This window comes from Hemitrygon akajei, chromosome 7 (assembly GCF_048418815.1).
Source record: "Hemitrygon akajei chromosome 7, sHemAka1.3, whole genome shotgun sequence".
NCBI classification, from domain to species: Eukaryota; Metazoa; Chordata; class Chondrichthyes; order Myliobatiformes; family Dasyatidae; genus Hemitrygon; species Hemitrygon akajei.
In genome coordinates this window covers 177,760,498-177,778,594 of record NC_133130.1, presented here as the reverse complement: position 1 = coordinate 177,778,594, position 18,097 = coordinate 177,760,498, and the positions used below count along the sequence as shown (strand labels likewise).

General features: G+C 40.3%; 1 protein-coding gene across 1 annotated transcript in view; it reads right to left on the bottom strand.

Annotated features, from left to right (window-relative positions):
* ddx31 (DEAD (Asp-Glu-Ala-Asp) box polypeptide 31) overlaps nt 1-18,097 on the bottom strand; it is a 130,723-nt gene that overhangs the window by 55,676 nt on the left and 56,950 nt on the right. The window contains exons 16-17 of the mRNA XM_073052701.1: nt 15,853-15,992; nt 6,626-6,704 (exon numbers count right to left, since the gene is read on the bottom strand). Of these exons, the coding sequence (XP_072908802.1) occupies nt 6,626-6,704; nt 15,853-15,992 (219 nt within the window). The remainder of the gene's footprint in view (nt 1-6,625; nt 6,705-15,852; nt 15,993-18,097) is intronic.

The window sequence follows — 18,097 nt, the reverse complement described above, 5'->3', positions numbered from 1 at the left end:
CATATCCTTAAATATGTGCCTGGTATTATGGTTTTCCTACAAATTGGTTTTTAAAAATAATCGCCTTTTAATTGCTCCTCTGTAGCATCCTGAAGGTGAGCCATTTGCTGTGGGAAACAATGAAGCGGACATAATCGAGTGATGTCAGCCAAAGAGATTCCTGCCGAGCACGCCTGTGTGTTCAGCCTGTTTCTCCATTCTGGCAACACCGTAATTCTGCTTCTGAGAAGGCAAAAATAAAATGGCAGAGGAGGATGAAGAGGATTTGTGCTCAAAAAAATCCTCATACTGAGTTTTCAGTCACGTCTGTGACATTTGTGGGAGGGCAAGGTACAGGATTAGAACCCAGGTAAGATGTGAATTGAGTGGCAGGTATAGCAGCCAGCTATCAGCCTCACCATTTTGTTAACCAATGAGTGTGATGTGTACTGGAAACTGGATATTTAACAGTCAAATGTTCCTGTGCGGAAATTTGTCTTCTGTGTTCCATGAATAACTTCTGTCCTAATAACATAACAGAAGAGCAGACTGGTGAGTTAAGACATATATAACTGTTCATTTAAACAGCAATGGCTAAAGTACCGAAACACATCTATTTTGGGTGAAAGCTCAAAGTGGCCCAAAAGATCATAAGACATAGGAGCAGAATTATGCCATTCGGCCCATCAAGCCTGCTCCAGCACTCAATCATAGCTGATTTATATTCCCTCTCAAACCCATTCTCCTGCTTTCTTCCTGTAATCCTTAAAAGCCTTTGCTAATCAAGAACTTATCCACCTCTGCTTTAAATATACCCAATGACTTGGTCTCCACGGCATCTGTGGCTGTGAATTCCATAGATTAATCACCCTCTGGCTAAAGAACTTCCTCATCATCTCTGCTCTGTAAGGCTGTGCCCTCTGGTCCTAGACTCTCCACGCTATAGGAAAGATCCTCTCCATGTTCACTCATCTAGGCCTTTCAATATTCAATAGGTTTCAATGAGACCTCCCCCCATTCTTCGTAATTCTAGCAAGTACAGGCCTAGCGCCATCAAACACATTAACCCTTAATTCCCAGGATCATTCTTGTAAATCTCCTCTGGACTCTCTCCAATACCTGCATATCTTTCCTTAGATATGGGGCCCAAAACTGCTCACAATACTCCAAATGTGATCTGACCAACGCCCTATAAAACCTCAGCATTATATCCTTGTTTTTACATTCTAGTCCTCTCAAAATGAATGCAGCACTGTATTGTTCCACTCATCTTCCTTTAATTAGTTGGTGAAAACAGAAATCAATTCAAGGCTGGAAACTTACCCATTAGCAGCTATTATGCAGTTAGGTACAGAGAACATACTTTTTCACTTATGCGTCACAAGATGAAAACTAGGGATCACCAATATCAGGTCAACAATAAAGCAAATGTGAAAGTCAGCTGTAAAGAGATGCCACAAGTAGCACTTGAGGCAAACTGCATAGCTGCATAAATGGGGAACCTGGGTAAAGATGTCAGAAGTGAAAATGTTCAATAATTATTGCACAATTTCAGTTGCACACCTTTGACAGTGAAGCAGGCAATGTCCAGACAGAACAAGATGTAGACAATACAGCAGATTCCGGTTAACTGGGCCAAGAGTTAAATGGGCAGGACACTTCTTTGGGACAACTCTTAAAAGAAGAAAAACAAATTGAGAAAATAGCAGGGATTTCCATCATTTATTTGGGACACGATGCCCCTTAATTAGCCTGCAGGTGGTCTGAGGCGAGTGGCCCCTGGTTCCAATCCAGCCGGCTCCTTGCACACTTTCTATCAGTACTGGGTTGAGCGGTGAGCTAGCAACACTGTCTCATAAAAAACAGACAAAATGCTAAAGAAATAGCAAAGTTGCTGCCTGATGTGGAGAGGAGGATGCCGCTTAATTGGGGCAGGAGACTGTTGTTCAACATTTTCAAACAGTTTTTAAATAGCATCACTTGCTTGTTTGTGTTCAAAAGGCAGAGATTTTGTCACTGATAGCTGGCGAGTAATAAATAGCAAGACAATTCAGAACTGTTGGCTCACTGCAGTTTCAAGCATTCAGGCTTGGGGATGCCAGAAACAACCAGGAGTGAAAATTAAACAATTTCACTACTTCAAGTTAGAAATTATGAAGAAATTGAAGGTATTGACAAACATCTTGAACATTACAATGAAAATGAAGATTTGTAATCATCAAAAGTATTGTTTGAAGGCAGTCCATTATCTGCACTTGGGTGTCTATACTGATTTTGTTCATTCTGACAATCAAAAGAACATGTCAGCATACACTGAATGAATTCCAGATAACTATTAAGAACTAATACTTAGTTTTATAGTACAGTAGTAATTTTGGTAGTGCTCTAATTTATTCTGTACTTCATTTAAATACATAATTTGCTACTCAATTAAACGTTAGTTTGTCTTTTTTCTGTTTTTTTTAACTATTTCAATGAAACTTCAGCTAAATGGGTCAAAATGCACTGGTCTGATCCCGATGTGTCCCAGTTAAACAGAATCCACTGTATTCACTAACTACTGAGTGCTACCCAACATTAAAATGCTAATCAATAACCATCTCTCACAGCAACACGTCTAACTACCTCCATGTGACATTAAATGGATTAGCAAGCATTGAAAACCCTGCTATCAATATCCTCATGGTCACTGTTGACTAAGCACAGCTAGGCTACCTACATAAACAAGTCAGAACAGGAGGTTATTTTTGTCTGAAGACCCAAACACCTCAAAATGTTTCCACTATCTGAGGAAGTGGTCTAAAGACTAACGTATGAGGAGCGTTTGTCGGCTCTTGGATTGTATTCATCGGAGTATAGAAGAATGAGAGGGGATCTCATAGAAACATTTCGAATGTTGAAAGGGTTGGACAGAGTAGATGTGGAAAGGCTGTTTCCCTTGGTGGGTGAGTCCAGGACAAGAGGTCACAGTCTTAGAATTAGAGGGTACCCAATTAAAACAGAGATCAGGAGAAATTTTTTTTAGCCAGAGGGTCGTGGATTTATGGAATTCGTTGCCACATACAGCTGTGGAGGCCCAATCATTGAGGGTTTTTAAGGAGGAGATTGACAGGTATCTAATTAGTCAGGGTATCAAGGGATATGGGAAAAAAGCCGGAAATCGGAACTAGACGGAAGAATAGTTTAGCTCATGGTGGAGTGGCAGAGTGGACTCGATGGGTCGAATGGCCTGCTTCTGCTCCTTTGTCTTGTGATCTTGTGCAATGGATTTCGATACAGGTAAGTGACAGGTGATATATTTTGGAAAGTCATACCAGCATAGGACTTACACTATGAAAGGGAGGACACTAGCGAGTGCATTAGTGAACTGAATAGAGGGACCATGGACTACAAGGGCCTAGTTCGTTGAAAGCAATGTCACAGAAAAATAAGGTGGTGAAAAAGGTGCATTCAGTCAGGGCATTGAGGGTAGGAGCTGGAACGTTATGTTGCAATTGTACAAGTACTGTACACCTCTATGACTATCTACTGGGAGGACAGTCAAATATCAGCCATTTTCTTGGCTGGGTTAAGCTGTAATATTCAGTTACTTTGATACCAGTGAGTGAAAAGCAATTGGCACGGATCTTTAACATTAACAGTGCAACTCAGCTGTTGTGTTTTTGAGTGTCAGAGATATAGCAAGATGAACCACTGCCTCACAATGCCAGAGTCAAAGGTTCAATCTTGGCCTTGGCTGGCGCCTACGTGCAACTTGTACGTCACCCTGAGACTGTGCTCTGGCTTTCTCCCCTATCCCAAAAACATGCAAGCTGCTTAGTTGGTTGGTCACTGTAAAGTGCCCTGTGTGTAGGAGGGCGGCTAAATCTAGGGAGAGCAGCTGATGAGAATATGGAAGATATAGGATTGATGAAAATTGGCGATAGATAGTTGGTGTGGACTTGGTGGATTGAAGAACAGGTTTCTATGCTGTATCTCTCTATGATTCTATGGCAGAGCATCCTCCCAGTTTATTCAAAAAAGCAGGTCCAATCCTGACATCCTATTGGAGTACAAGTCAGTCATTCAGCTATCTTTTTTTGGATATTTATGCTCCTACATAAAGGTCTGGAACAGTATCTTCTTAATACAGGACCAATAAATGATAAATCTGCCATCAAAAACATCTTCCTGGTGGAGATTGGATGCACCATACTACAACAACAACAACAACTACCCAATGTAATGAACAACTTCCCTTGTACACTAAGTTGCAGTAGCCCAAACCATCTCTAGAAACACCAGCATTTACTTCTCTAAATGAAAGTTTAGACCTCTGTGCTAAAGTGCCAAATTTCTGTACAGCTGATTGCTGGCTTGTTTCCTGTTGCATTCTAACTTCTCATGGAGACCACTGCTACAGTTGGCCTTTCACAGATCTCCCAGTACTTAATGATGTGAAATGTGCACTTTGAAAATAAATGTACTTTGAACATTGCTCCAGTGTCATGTTTGCATGCTTTTATGCTTCGAGTTGCTGCCACTTGATTGGCTGATTACATAGAACTTTCTATAGGGGCACAATTGAGAGCATCCTGACTGGCTGCGTCACTGCCTGGTATGGAAACTCTACTTCCCTCAATTGCAGGACTCTGCAGAGAGTGGTGCGGACAGCCCAGTGCATCTGTAGATGTGAACTTCCCACTATTCAGGACACTTACAAAGACAGGTGTGTAAAAAGGGCCCGAAGGATTATCGGGGACCTGAGTCACCCCAACTGCAAACTGTTGCAGCTGCTACCATCTGGGAAACAGTACTGCAACACAAAAGCCAGGACCAACATGCTCCAGGACTGCTTAATTCATGCTGACACAAGTGTATTTCTATATTATACTGACTGTCCTGTTGTACATACTATAAATTGCACATCGCACATTTAGACAGAGACATAGCGTAAAGATTTTTACTCATGTATATGAAGGATGTAAGTAATAAATTCAATTCAATACACACATTAATGTGGTGAACAAATTTTACTGAGTATATTTATTAGGGAAGATTCCAGCTGCTCTGGGCCTCACTAACCAGCTGAGGGTTTGCTTACCTGAGCAATTCTCAGGAGTTGGGGGGGGGGGCTGCTGGTGGAGATGCTTCAGGCAAGGGTTGAGTTTAGTCAGGAGGCTCTGAACAAGTGGGTCTCCAGAAAATTTGGACCAATACAAAGAATCATTTCAAGCAGCAACTTCAATTCTTGAATCCTGATTCTATGCATAATCTTGTCATTTGCTAATGTGAAAATTGAGACCAGACCTAAGAAGACTGAAATTTTTAAAAATAATGGACTTCTACACAGAGAGCTAGTTAAGAGATCTGGAGAAGTCACTGGAAATACATTAACTAACCTTTGCCATAATTACAAGAGATTCTACAGATGCTGGAAATCCTGAGGAATACATACAAAATTCTAGAAGAACTCAGCAAGTCTTGCAGCATAGAGAGTAAATAGTCAATGTTTCAGGCTGAGACCCTTCATCGGGACTGGGTGCCATTCCTGAGGAAGGGCCTCAACCTGAAAAGTCAACTGCTAACTCCCCTCCATAGATGCTGCCTGACTTGCTGAATTCTTAGCAATATAATCATAGATTTTATTTTTGTCTTTCTAAGAATGTAGCAGGCATTAAAGCACCAAAATCCACAAAGTTGTGTAGATTTCCAGGTCCAAATAGAGGCACTCCACTATAAAACATAGGGACTACCCATGACAGTCTGCAGGAGAAAGTGGAAATGGGTCACTCATTTTTTAGATTCTGTGATCTAGGACGAGTCCTACAACAAACAAAATAATAAGCACAAAACTCAATCATGTCTTGATGTCATTGTATAGACACAGCATCTTCGGTGCCATTAACCTATTATGAAAGCTAATTAACAGTTCGAGATTTATCTTTTTTACCCCAAGAAATATCCCTGATAGTCAAAATGAGGGCAAGAGAGATGGAAACTGCCTTTCACACTCTCAATACATCCAATGCAAAATACTCTTGTTTTATATGTTAAAACTGAACTTTTATTTTTCACTGAATAGCTTGAACTGCACCAAGGTCACACAGACATCAATAGGTTGTTTGATTGATTGGTGGTCTGTCGTATCTGATGATGATATTTTGAGCAGTTCTTTAACTGCACAAAGAAACCTGTGTAGGAAAGTTTTAAAGTGGAAAAGCTGTTGCACTGAGGCAGTTCCACTCACCATGGAGCTTTGCAGAACTGCCTTCCTGGCTGTTGGATCTCAGGGAAAGATTATGGATCTGGAAATGGAGAACTCACCTGCTCTTCTTTGAATCTGTACTATGAAAAGTTTTAAGTTCACCCAAGAATGTAAACAGAGACTTAGTTTAATGTCTCAATCTGAAGCTGGCACTTGATAATGCAGTGTTCACTCTGCGTTGCAGTGGAATTCAACGTATATCCATAAATGAAACTTGCAGTCAAACCCACTGACCATTGACTGGAAAACAAGCTTGGAAAACAGCACACCTTTTTTTGCTGATCAGGAGAAATTGCTGGAAACTATCTTTGCCTATTCAGGAAATTTCCACACTGTTAACACCAGACACCAGTACTCGAATATAACGTTTTATAGCAAAGACAAAGAAAAGTCACAGACCTTGTTTCCAGATTTTTTCCTTTGAACACGCTCTATCAACAGTGTACACAGTACATCCTCCATTTTTATTTCAGAGACACTGAAAGAAGAGGAAAGATAAAAGGAGAATTACTTCCTCATCTACACCAATAGTAAATTAGCATTGCTACAATAAATTTACTTTGTCTGGAAGCATTTATGATGAAAAAGAAAAATTTTATGAAGGTGAGATTCCTTACACTAGAGTTGCCTGGTTTTATTATAAATCTGAGTACAGTAGGCTAGCGGCTATTCTACTGGATGAGTAACTTGCATGTTTAGATACCACAGGAAGGTAGGAAATTGAAAAATCAATTTGAGTGACTGAGCATCCCAAACAGTTCTGGGTTGGTTCTCTGATGTCCTGTGGTGGAAGGAGCTCTTTACCATAGCAGTCTCCACACGATTCCAATCTCAGAGTGAATTTAAATGCCCTCAGGAGTGGCAAGAATGGAAACAGAAAGACTGCAGTGTCTGTTACTTTTCTTCTACCTAACACCCCTCATTCTTTTCCACAATATCTTTATTTTCTGTTTAATTTGCTCTGATCATTGACCTGAAATGTTAACTATTTCTAAATCCACAGATGTCTGACCTGCTGAGTATTTCTGATTTATTGCAGATTCCCATCATCTGCTATAAGTTGCTTTTGACATCCCATTTCAATGAGCATTTTATTTTACCTGCTTTATGTTGGTTGTTTTCTCATGAATTATAACTTTGTCGATTGCCCTTTTTTATCCTTCAGATTTAAGTTATTTAATGCCCTGTTTCAATGTGTTGCAAATCCATGGTTCCTCTTTAACTGACTAGGTATGTGTCAGGGGTACATTTAAGTGAAATGTACTGTATGACAATTGTTGTGAAAGGTTAATGAAAACATCATGGATTAAAATGGTGGGGAGGAGGGGGTAATGGTGATATCTCCGATGTTTCCATGCCATTCTCTTCTGGCAACTGGCCAGGCACTAGTCTCCAAGATATTTGAACTGAATCACAGCAGGAAGCCATCATCCAAGTGCCCGTGCCAGGCTGAAGCCACACTTGTCTTAATGAATCAGTGAATGAGCAATCATAGAGCTGAGAAATTGCAAGGCTGGCTGTGGAGCTTCTGTGAGCAGCTCACAAACAGAGCATGATGTACTCAATACAGCATAAAGGGGGAGGGGAGGAACGCAGCACAGTACAAGACCATACTGCAGCAGTTTTCGACACATTGCAAGCTTGGAGCTGATATGGACTGAACATTAAAATTCCAACCAACACTCGGGGAAAGGAATCACAGAATAAAGGATGCAGTTTCATAATGGCTGTGAAAAAATATTGTGATTTTGGTTGAAATTGCTAATTAAAAATGGTCGTAGGCCATCCTGACCAGCAATAAGTGCAGCCTGAGGCAGGAAGCCAATGGCACTGACAGTAGGGGATAGCAGGTGGTCTATTCTATTAACCTGCTCATCCTTCTTTCTGATTGGCGGAAATATGAAATCAAGGCAGGAGTCCAGATTATTCAGTACAGGCTCTGCTGATTCATGTACTTCATTGCACTATAAACTCATCTGAGTTGTAAGTGCTTACACTCAGCTCAATTTGTATAAAAAGGATATAAACACAAATTCAAGGACAATCATTAAATCCAAGTCAGCGCTTTACATTATATTAGGTTTCCAAATGTCAGAAGTGGCAATGCCATATTTAAGTTTGACACTGTCGCTGGCCGAATCAAAGGTGATGATGCATCAGCATATAGGAGGGAGACTGAAAACTGGCTGAGTAGTGCCATAACAACAACCTCTTGCTCAACGTCAGCAAAACCAAGGAGATGGATTACTGACTTCAGGAGAAGGAAACCAGAGGATCAGAGACGACGAAGATCAGCAACTTTGAATTCCTTGGTGTTATCAATTCAGAGGATCAGTCCTGAGTCCAGCATGCAAGTGCCAGTACGAAGTAAGCATGGCAGCGCTTCTACTTTCTTAGAAGTTTGTGAAGGTTTGCTATGCCATCTAAAACTTTGCCAAATTTGTATGTATGTGCGGTGCAGAGTATATTGACTGGTTGCTTCATGGCCTGGTATAGAAACACAAATGCCCTTGTGAGGAAAAGAGCTCTCCCTAACATTGAGCACATCTATATGGAGCAAAGTCACAGGAAAGCAGCACCCATCATCAAGGACCACCATCACCATCCAGCCATGCTGTCTTCTTGCTGCTGCTATCAGGAAGAAGGCAAAGGAGCCTCAAGACCCACACCACCAAGTTCAGGAACAGTTATTATCCCAGAACCATTAGCTCTTGAACAAAAGGGAATAACTTCACTCGCTCCATTACTGAATTATTCCCACAACCTACGGGCTCATCTTCAAGGAGTCTCAATCTCATGATCTTGATATTTATTGCTTATTTATTTATTATTTCCTTTTTAATGCACATTGGCTGTTGTCCATCCTGTTGGGTACAGCCTTTCATTAATTCTATTGTATTTCTTGTACTTGCTGTGATTGCTCGCAGAAAATGAATCTCAGGGTTGTATATGGTGACATTTACAGATATGTACTTTGATAATAAATTTACTTTGAACTTTGAAAACTACAGATTTTTACCCATTATCAAAAACTCCTCCCATCTTTTGAGAACGGACACTCGAAAACTTGAATATGGCATCATCGGGATATTTATGACATGATTTTTCTTTTGCCTAAGTACGGTTGGTGATGGTCTGAATACTTGTTAATTAGTTTTTTTTAAAAAAAGAGAGAAATACTTAAAATAACCTTCTTATAGTCATCCACCTTACTTATTAACTTCAGCAGATACTGGTTCAATGATGTGCAAATTGCCCACAAAGATCCAACACCCCAAAATCCAACTTACCTTCACATTTGCTACCTGACACATGACGTTCCATTTTCCAAGAACAAAAAAAAGCTAAGCATCAAGTTATTAGTTGACACTGAATGCATGCAAATGTACTAGTCAACATTATTCTCATCTGCACAATCAATTTGAGTCAGTACTAAATGTGGGGAAGCGAGACCATCCTTGCATGACTTTAGTGATGATTAAAGACACCCAGTTTCCCTGTTCTGTGATACACTGCTAAAATTTACCACGTTATGATTCCTACACATCATTAATGCAGAAGACTACAGGTAAATTTCTCCTTCAAACGAATACTCTCTAGTTTTTTTTTTTAAAGCATTCCAATTACAGATTCACTACTGTGTTGTTTTATTTTGTTCTTACGTTGTTGTCATCAGAATCAGATTTATTATCACCTGCATGTTGTGAAATTTGTTAACCTTGTGGCAGCAGTACAATGCAATACGTGATAAATATAGAAAAAAACTGTGAATTTACAATAAGTATATACATATATGTGTATTAAATAGTTAGATTAAATAAGTAGTGAAAAAACAGACATTAAAAAAATAGTTCATGGTTCCATGTCCATTCAGAAATCAGGTAGCAGAGGGGAAGAAGCTGTTCCTGAATCGTTGAGTGCGTGCCTTCAGGCTTCTGAACTTCCTTCCCGATGGTAACAATGAGAAGAGGGCATGTCCTGGGTGGTGGGGGCCCTTAATGATGGATACTGCCTTTTTGAAGTACCACCTCAATAGTAACTATTCTCAAATAATCATAATGATTATTCTCAAAAGTTTTGTTACAGACAGTTCTGTTCTTACACAGTACTGCTGCCCTGAACTAGGAACAACCTCCCTTACCTGCCCACTTTTTCTCCAAGTTACAGATCACAGTACTGCAATATTTTTTGTAGTTGGCTCACTCTTCCACTCCCCTCAGGCACTTTAAACAACTCTACTCCAATAAGACAAAAAGTTAAGTCAAAAAATTAATTAGTTTTCCCTTTAATGTGCCAGTATTGTGCCAGTGGGTCAAAGTTGAAACTAAGCACACAAATCACTAGATATTCTAATTCCCCGTGCAACAGTCTTCGACTTCTGTGGTGTACACTACAGGATTTGGTTTCCTTCATGAAAGAGTTGAAAGCAGCCAGTGAAATTCTGCACCTAAGCTGCAGCTACACAGCAACCTAATTGGGAAATAAGAGCATTCCCAAGTAGCTTGGCAAAGTGTACGTTCCATCAAATTTCAGGCCAGACAAATAAGCGCTACTTATAGTGGCTGAGTGCTGAGATAAATGCTGTTAAACTTTAGCAATGTGTTGCAGAATAGGCAGCCAGGGCTTCAAAGAAATAAAGATTACTTTTATTTGTCACACGAGCATCGAAACAGAGTGAAATGCTTTGATTGCGTCAAATCAAATCAGCGAGGATTGTGTTGGGCAGCCCACAAATGTCAACATGCTTCGGGCGCCAACTTAACACACCCACACTCACTAACCCTAACCCTGGGTGCTCCAGTTTTCTTTGGAAACTAGAGCACCCAAAGGAAACCCATATGGTCACAGGAGAATGTACACTCCTAAGCAGCGGCAGAAATTGAAACCCGGCCTTACAGTTGGCGCTGTAAAGTATTGCACTAATCGCTCTGCTACCATGATGCCATCAAGATTTTATATATTAAGATTATTTTACAAACAAAGATTGAAGTATTATCCAAAGCTGAAGTTAAAAACAACTAGAGTAGATACACTGCAATAGGTTTTAAACACTGATAAATATTAATTCTATATTTATTTGTGGAGGGAATCAATTACTTTGTGTTATTAAGAAAAAAAAACACATTGAAAAAATGCACTAGGACATCATAATGTTTCAAGTTCTGACTCATGACATCTGAGAGAAAGGTTTACACCCAATGCATCAGTTACCTGAACACAGGGCAGAGGATAGAAAATTAAATAGAATACAACAGCATGTTACAGAGTGATATAATAAATTAATATCCATAACCTTCGACACAGTGTGTTACCGCAATGAGGAGAAACTGAACAGAAGCCAAGAACTTCCCTACAGAGGAGGCGGCAAGGGCACCCTGGGTATTATGTAGAAACAGATAATGTGACCACTACTGGTGAGTTCAAGAGTGGTAATGGGAGAAAAATACCTTATAAGCAGGGTTCTTTGGCGTGAAAGTCTACCAGTTAAATCAAGGTAATGGGCCTGTCCAGAACTTGGTTCTCTGTCAAAGGACATTTAAAACAACACGCCACAGGATAAACTTGGAGCTGTCAGTAAATGGTAAAATACAGAATCCCCTTTCACAACTTACATCAGATTTTAAGGAGGTTCTATTTAATCTTTTCTCATTGCTCGCTTCATTACACTTTTTTTGTCAATTTAAGTTATTACGAGTTAAGAAGTGTATTGTGCATATAGATAAGCCAGGCAAGAAGCCCACAGCAGCTGAGCTTCAGATCCACGTTAGGAATCTTACACACTAATTCAGTGAATGAATGAGCGGACAGTGAGAGCTGATGAATTGCACCAATGATCCATAAAGGCAGCTTGCAGCATGGTGCAACACACGCCGTCAAAATAAATTGCTGTCCAGTATTATAAACAGAGCATTATGGAGACAGCTCTGACAATTTAATTTAAGATTTGGGCCAATAACCCAGTATGGCGTTTTCCTTTCCTAGTACAGAGGACACAAACAGTGTTCCTAAAGGGTTTGCAGTTTCCACAATCTTTGCAACAGAAGTGCTTGGGACAACAGACTGACCGGTATTCATGCAAAGCTCCTGAGAAAGTAGGGAGACATACAAGTAATTGTTGAGTTTGGTACCAACAACCTTTCTAGAAAATGCCTGCTCAGTGCCGTTAATAGGCATAATCTTGTACATTTTCAGAGTGAAATTAAATTTCTCAAAGGTCTGCTATATTGAACTAGTTCTGTTGCTATTGAATACAGGAAAACTGTTGATATAGTTATTATATCTCTCTCTCTCTCTAGCTCTACACATCTCTTTCCAATTAAAATCAGAGGTTGACAGACTAAAGATATGCAGCTCAAGGAAGTTCACCAGGAGAAAACACAAATACAACAGTTTCCATTTAAAAATAGAAAAACATACACAAGCTAGGTGTTAAGAGATTTTCCTTTCAGTTCAGATTCACGTTACACACTTCAAATTGGACCAACATCAACGCTGCCGTCAACCGCATGTCTTCCAGGTTACACATCTGTTTTTACCCCATACTCCCACCACCCTACCAATTCCACTTCCCATTCCCATTCCAATATGTTCATCCATGGCCTCCTCCACTGTTGTGAAGAGGCCACACTTAGGTTGGAGGAACAACACCCTATATTCCATTTGGGTAGCTTAAACCTGATGGCATGAACCTTGATTTCTCAAACTGCCCTCTCCCATCCTTCACCATTTCCCATCCCCCTTTCCCTCTCTCACCTCATCTCCTTGCCCACCCATTGCCTCCCTCTGGTGCTCCTCCCCCATTTTCTTTCTTTATGGCCCTCAGTCTCTTTCATCAATTAACTTCCCAGCTCTTTACTTCATTCTTCCCCCTCCAGGATTCACCTATCATGTTGTGTTTCTCTCTCTCCCCCCTCCACCTTTTAAATCCACTCCTCAGCATTTTTTTTCTCCAGTCTTGCCAAAGGGTTTAGTCCTGAAACGTCGACTGTTTACTCTTTTCCACAGATGCTGCCTGGCTTGCTGAGTTCCACCAGCATTTTGTGTGTGTTGCTCAGATTTCCAGCATCTGCAGATTTTCTCTTGTTTGTGAACCAAAATGCTTTTATATGCCCTCAATACTCTCTCATAGTACTCTAGTAAACCGCATACCTATTAAAATATTTTATTCTCCAAACCATTTGGAAAATTAGTTTGAAATAATGTTATTTTCTAAACCCACATCAGAAGCAGAATCTGGTTTAATATCACTGACATACGTATGCTGCAAAGTTTGTTGTTTTGCAGCAGCAGTACAATGTAATACATTAAAAAAACTATCAATTCTAATAAAAATATACACATAAATTAAATAAATACTACAAAATGGGAGCAAAACAGTGAGGTAGTGTTTATGGGTTGGTTCACTGTCCATTCAGAAATCTGATGGTACATAAATCTTGGCATGCACTTCTATCATTCAATCTCTTCAACTGAGCTTCGTCTCTGCCACAGCAATAAAATAACTTGCATGAAGTTGCAAACGACATCCTCAGTGACTATGATCTTGCCATGTACTCTGTAGCATCTGCGGTACTTTTCCCTTCCAAAATCTCTACTCCATTGACTAGCTCATAGTGATTGCATTTACTTGGTTACATTTTTAGTAATTTCATCATAGCCAAGACATTCTTAAGTTCCAATTCGTTAGCTTTTAGGACTTGTTTAAAATATGTTCTCAGTCTCTTTCAATATACTACCAATATGTACTATGCTCCACATATGAGGTAGTAAATTGGAGTAGACATTGGCTTTGTGGGAGAATCTAGAGAGTGGTAGTAGATGAGTGCCTTTCTGACTGGAGACTTGTGACTGGTGGTGTGCCATGTGCTGGGTCATCTGTCATTTGTCATCTATTTCAGCAATCTGGATGATAATGTAATTAACTGGATCAGCAAATTTTCAGATGACACCAAGACTGGGATCGTAGTGGACAGTGAGAAAGGCTGTCACGGCTTGCAGAGGGATCTGCACCAGTTGGGAAAATGGGAAAAGTGCACCAACACAGAATTGCCTCTCACATCTCTGAAGAACTTTGCTGCAACTTCATGCCTGAATTCTTCCAAACTGCCTTTGCACAGCTACAGTACCAAAATATTTCTAATCAAAAGTGATAAATGACATTGTATGTGACATTAATGTGACAAGTATATCTACTGTAGCTGCTACTTCAGCTTTTGATAATACTTATAAAAAGATCTCAATATATAAAATCTTGATAGTGCACGGTAGCATGGCAGTTGGTAGCACCAGCTTTAAGGTCATGTTTCAGTTCCTGTCGCTGTCTATAAGGAGCTTGTACATTCTCCCCGTGACCATGTGGGTTTTCTCTGGTTGCTCTAGTTTTCAAAGACAACTGGTTGGGGTTTGGCTTAGTGAATTGTGGGTTGTTAAGTTGGCGCCTGAAGCATGGTGACACGTGTAGGTTGCTCTCAGCATATCCTCAACATAAACAATACATTTCCCTGTACATTTCGATGTACATTTGACAGATACAGCTAATCTTTTTTCCAGTTGGCTTTATCTACTCTCAACAAATTGGAGGTTATCAAAATCTCTGCTCTCTGAATTCTGACTTGAAACATATGGTTTATCCAAAAGCCCTTTGTCTGCACAACAGCACTGGTTCCCAGTTAAGCAAGGCCTCACTTAAATTTCAAAATTGCATCTTTTTTTTCTAACCCCAGCAGAAAATTGGCCCCCAAAGGATCATTTTTGATGTGTCCCCACTACTGTCATGTTGGAATTACAAGCAAGCTCCTGCAATTCTTCAAAATACTCCATGAAATCTTTTACAATCGTCCATAGATGTCTCAATTTACCCATTCTTCAACTCACTTAGTACCGCACCAAAGCATCAGCCTAGATTTGTGAGTTGATGTCTCTGGAGAGAGAGCTTACTGCACATCCCTAGGAGCAGGAGTGTTAGCAACTGAGCCAGGACAGAGAGTGGTGAAGTTACTGATCTGAAAAGATAACCACTTTCCTTATGGCGACTGACCAATCAGGTTTACCCAGTAGTTCAAAATCAAAGCAAGATAATTCCCTCAAAACATCTCTTACTTTTAAAATTAACCAAAACACAAATTCAGCATAAGAAATCATGTCCTTTTACTTTATGGGACAACCTATATTATATTAGAACATATTATTTTAGTTGTGATAAAGTTGTGCACAAGTGTGAAATCTACTCGGTGGATTTCAATAGACAAAGCGAGTTAATTAGAGCTGTGTTTAAATTGGTCAACGTTTTTCAATGTGCAATCCAAAAGTCTCTTGCTTTAACCATCGGAAGCAGATGGGTCAATGAGCACAGCATGATAATTCAGATTCATTTATTTATCACATAGTAACATGCCGTGAAATGCATTGCTTGCATTAACAACCAACACAACCCAAGGTTGTGCTGGGGACAGCCCATAAGTGACGCCACACATCCTGGCACCAATGTAACATGCCCACAATGCTGAAGTACCTGCAGAAAGAGTAGCCGGCAAACTTCCACACCTGTAATGTAACATTAAGAGCCAAATAAAACTCTGAGTAACTTTACAAAAAGAATGTCTCTGCTTCCTTTTGACATGACTGACCTGATTTGGTGAGAAACAAGGGTATTCACATATTCTGCTTCAGAAGGAGTGAGGAAAAGGAGACTGTTTCCGCAAGATCCAATCCGGGCTGTCCTACCCACTCTATGAACGTATTCTGCAGGTGAAGTTGGAGCATTGTACTGTAACAGTAAAGAAAAATGTGTTTTATTTTAAATAAGTGTTTCATTTACTTCAATGAGGTCATTTAACAAGATTACTTTTACAACATTCTTCCAGACATAGGAAAAATGTTTTCTAATCTTCTACAAGGCAGAAAGTGGTACTGGTGGCTGTGGTCCCTTTTTGTCATAAATGGGAATGTAAATAAAAGCAGCAGGTTCCCACTGGCAGTGATATTTGAAAATATGGATATTTCCAAAGGACATGGAAAAATTAGGTAACAATCACAACACTCCTTAAGCAACAACCATTTTGTACAATTCGTGTTTATCATGGCATGAATAATTCATTAAACACCATCAATCTGGTAAGCTCAGGAATTTGGTAGTGTTGGATCAGCAGATTTTCCAAACCACTTGTTATTATTTCAATTTATACTTCAACACGCATTCAATTCTTTTATTTTAAGATGTTACAGGAATGGATTTCCCAGCTAACCCTACAAGTTTAAGGGGCATGGAAAGAAAGCAAGTTAAGTTTGAAGGCAACATATTAAATACTGGAAGAACTCAGCATGTCAGGCTGTATCTATGGGGCGGAAAATCCAGTTGATGTTTCAGGCCCGAATTGGTAAGGATGGGGAAGAAGCCAGAAAACGAAGGTCGAGAGAGAGGAGAGGGGTAGTAAGTAATAAATGAAGCCAGGTGATGAGCAGGATGAGTGAGTAGGGGAGGAGCAATGAAGTGAGAAGTTGTAGGTGAAAAATGTAGAGGGCTGAGGAAGAAACTGATAGGAGAGGAAAATGGATCATGAGAGAAAGGGAAGGAAGAGGGGAACCAGAGGTAGGTGATTGCAGGTGAGAAGGGAAAGGGCAAGATGGGAGCCAGAATAGGCAACGGAAAAAGAGAAGGTGGAGGGGGGAGAAATGATCAAAGTTAAAGAAATCAATGCTCATATCGTCAGGTGGGAGGCTTGCCAAATGGAATATGAGGTGCTGCAATTCTGGAAACGGGGCCATACAGAAAGGAGCATGGACCATCGAGCCCTGGTGTGATACAAGGGAGTACAGAAACCAGAGGCCTGGTGACCATAAAGGAAGTGTGAGAACTTGGCCTCCATATGTTGAGAGGATTGCAAGAACCCCTGTCCTTGCTGTGTTGAGAGAGTGTGGGAATCTAGGCCCTGGGGCATTGAGATCAGGCTGTGCTTCATTATTTATTGAATCTGTTGCTGAATCATCGGGATGTTAAAATAATGAGATCATGAGTTGATGGAGTTTTGCTATCATTCTTCTGTGTGCAATAACTCTAGGGCTGAAAACAAGTTGTTTTGCTCCTTGTACAATGTGGTGGTGAAGTACAAAATTTTTGGTAAAAAGATTACAATGCAAGTATCAGAAGCCAATTCTGCCATTTCATTAGGTCATGGCCATAAACACAAGAGATTCTGCAAATCCAGTCCAACACACACAAAATGCTGGAGGCACTCAGCAGGTCAGACTGCTTCTATGGAGAGGAACAAGCCACTGACGTTTTGGGCTGACATTCTGATGAAGTGTCTTAGCCCCAAACGTCGACTATTTGTTCCTCTCCATAAACTCTGCCTGACCTGCTGAGCTCCTCCATCATTTTGTGTGTGTAGGTTACAAACACAAGAGATCCTACAGGTGCTAGAAATCCAGCCTCTGGTTTCTTACCTCTTCTCCTCACCTCCACTGGTGCCCTTCCTCCTTCCCTTTCTTCCATGATCCACTCTCCTCTAAGATTCCTTCTTCTCCGGCCCTTTGCCCTTCCCACTTATCACTTCCCAGCTTCTTACCTCAACCCCCTTCTAATTTGTCCTCCTCCCTCTCCCTCCCCCCATTTTCTCTCTCTGGCGTCTTCCCCCTTCCTTTCCAGTCCTGACGAAAGGTCTCAGCCTGAAACATCAACTGTTTATTCACTTCCATAGATTCTGCTTGACATGCTGAGTTCCTCCAGCATTTTGTGTGTCATGGCCATTCTATGCTTCTTTGATGTGCACCCATCAATATGCTGAAGTAAAGAAAATCTTTAGGCAAGGAGTCTTGAAAAATTCAAATGGCTTAGCAAAATCTTCAATTAAGAAAAGGATCCAAAAAGGTTAA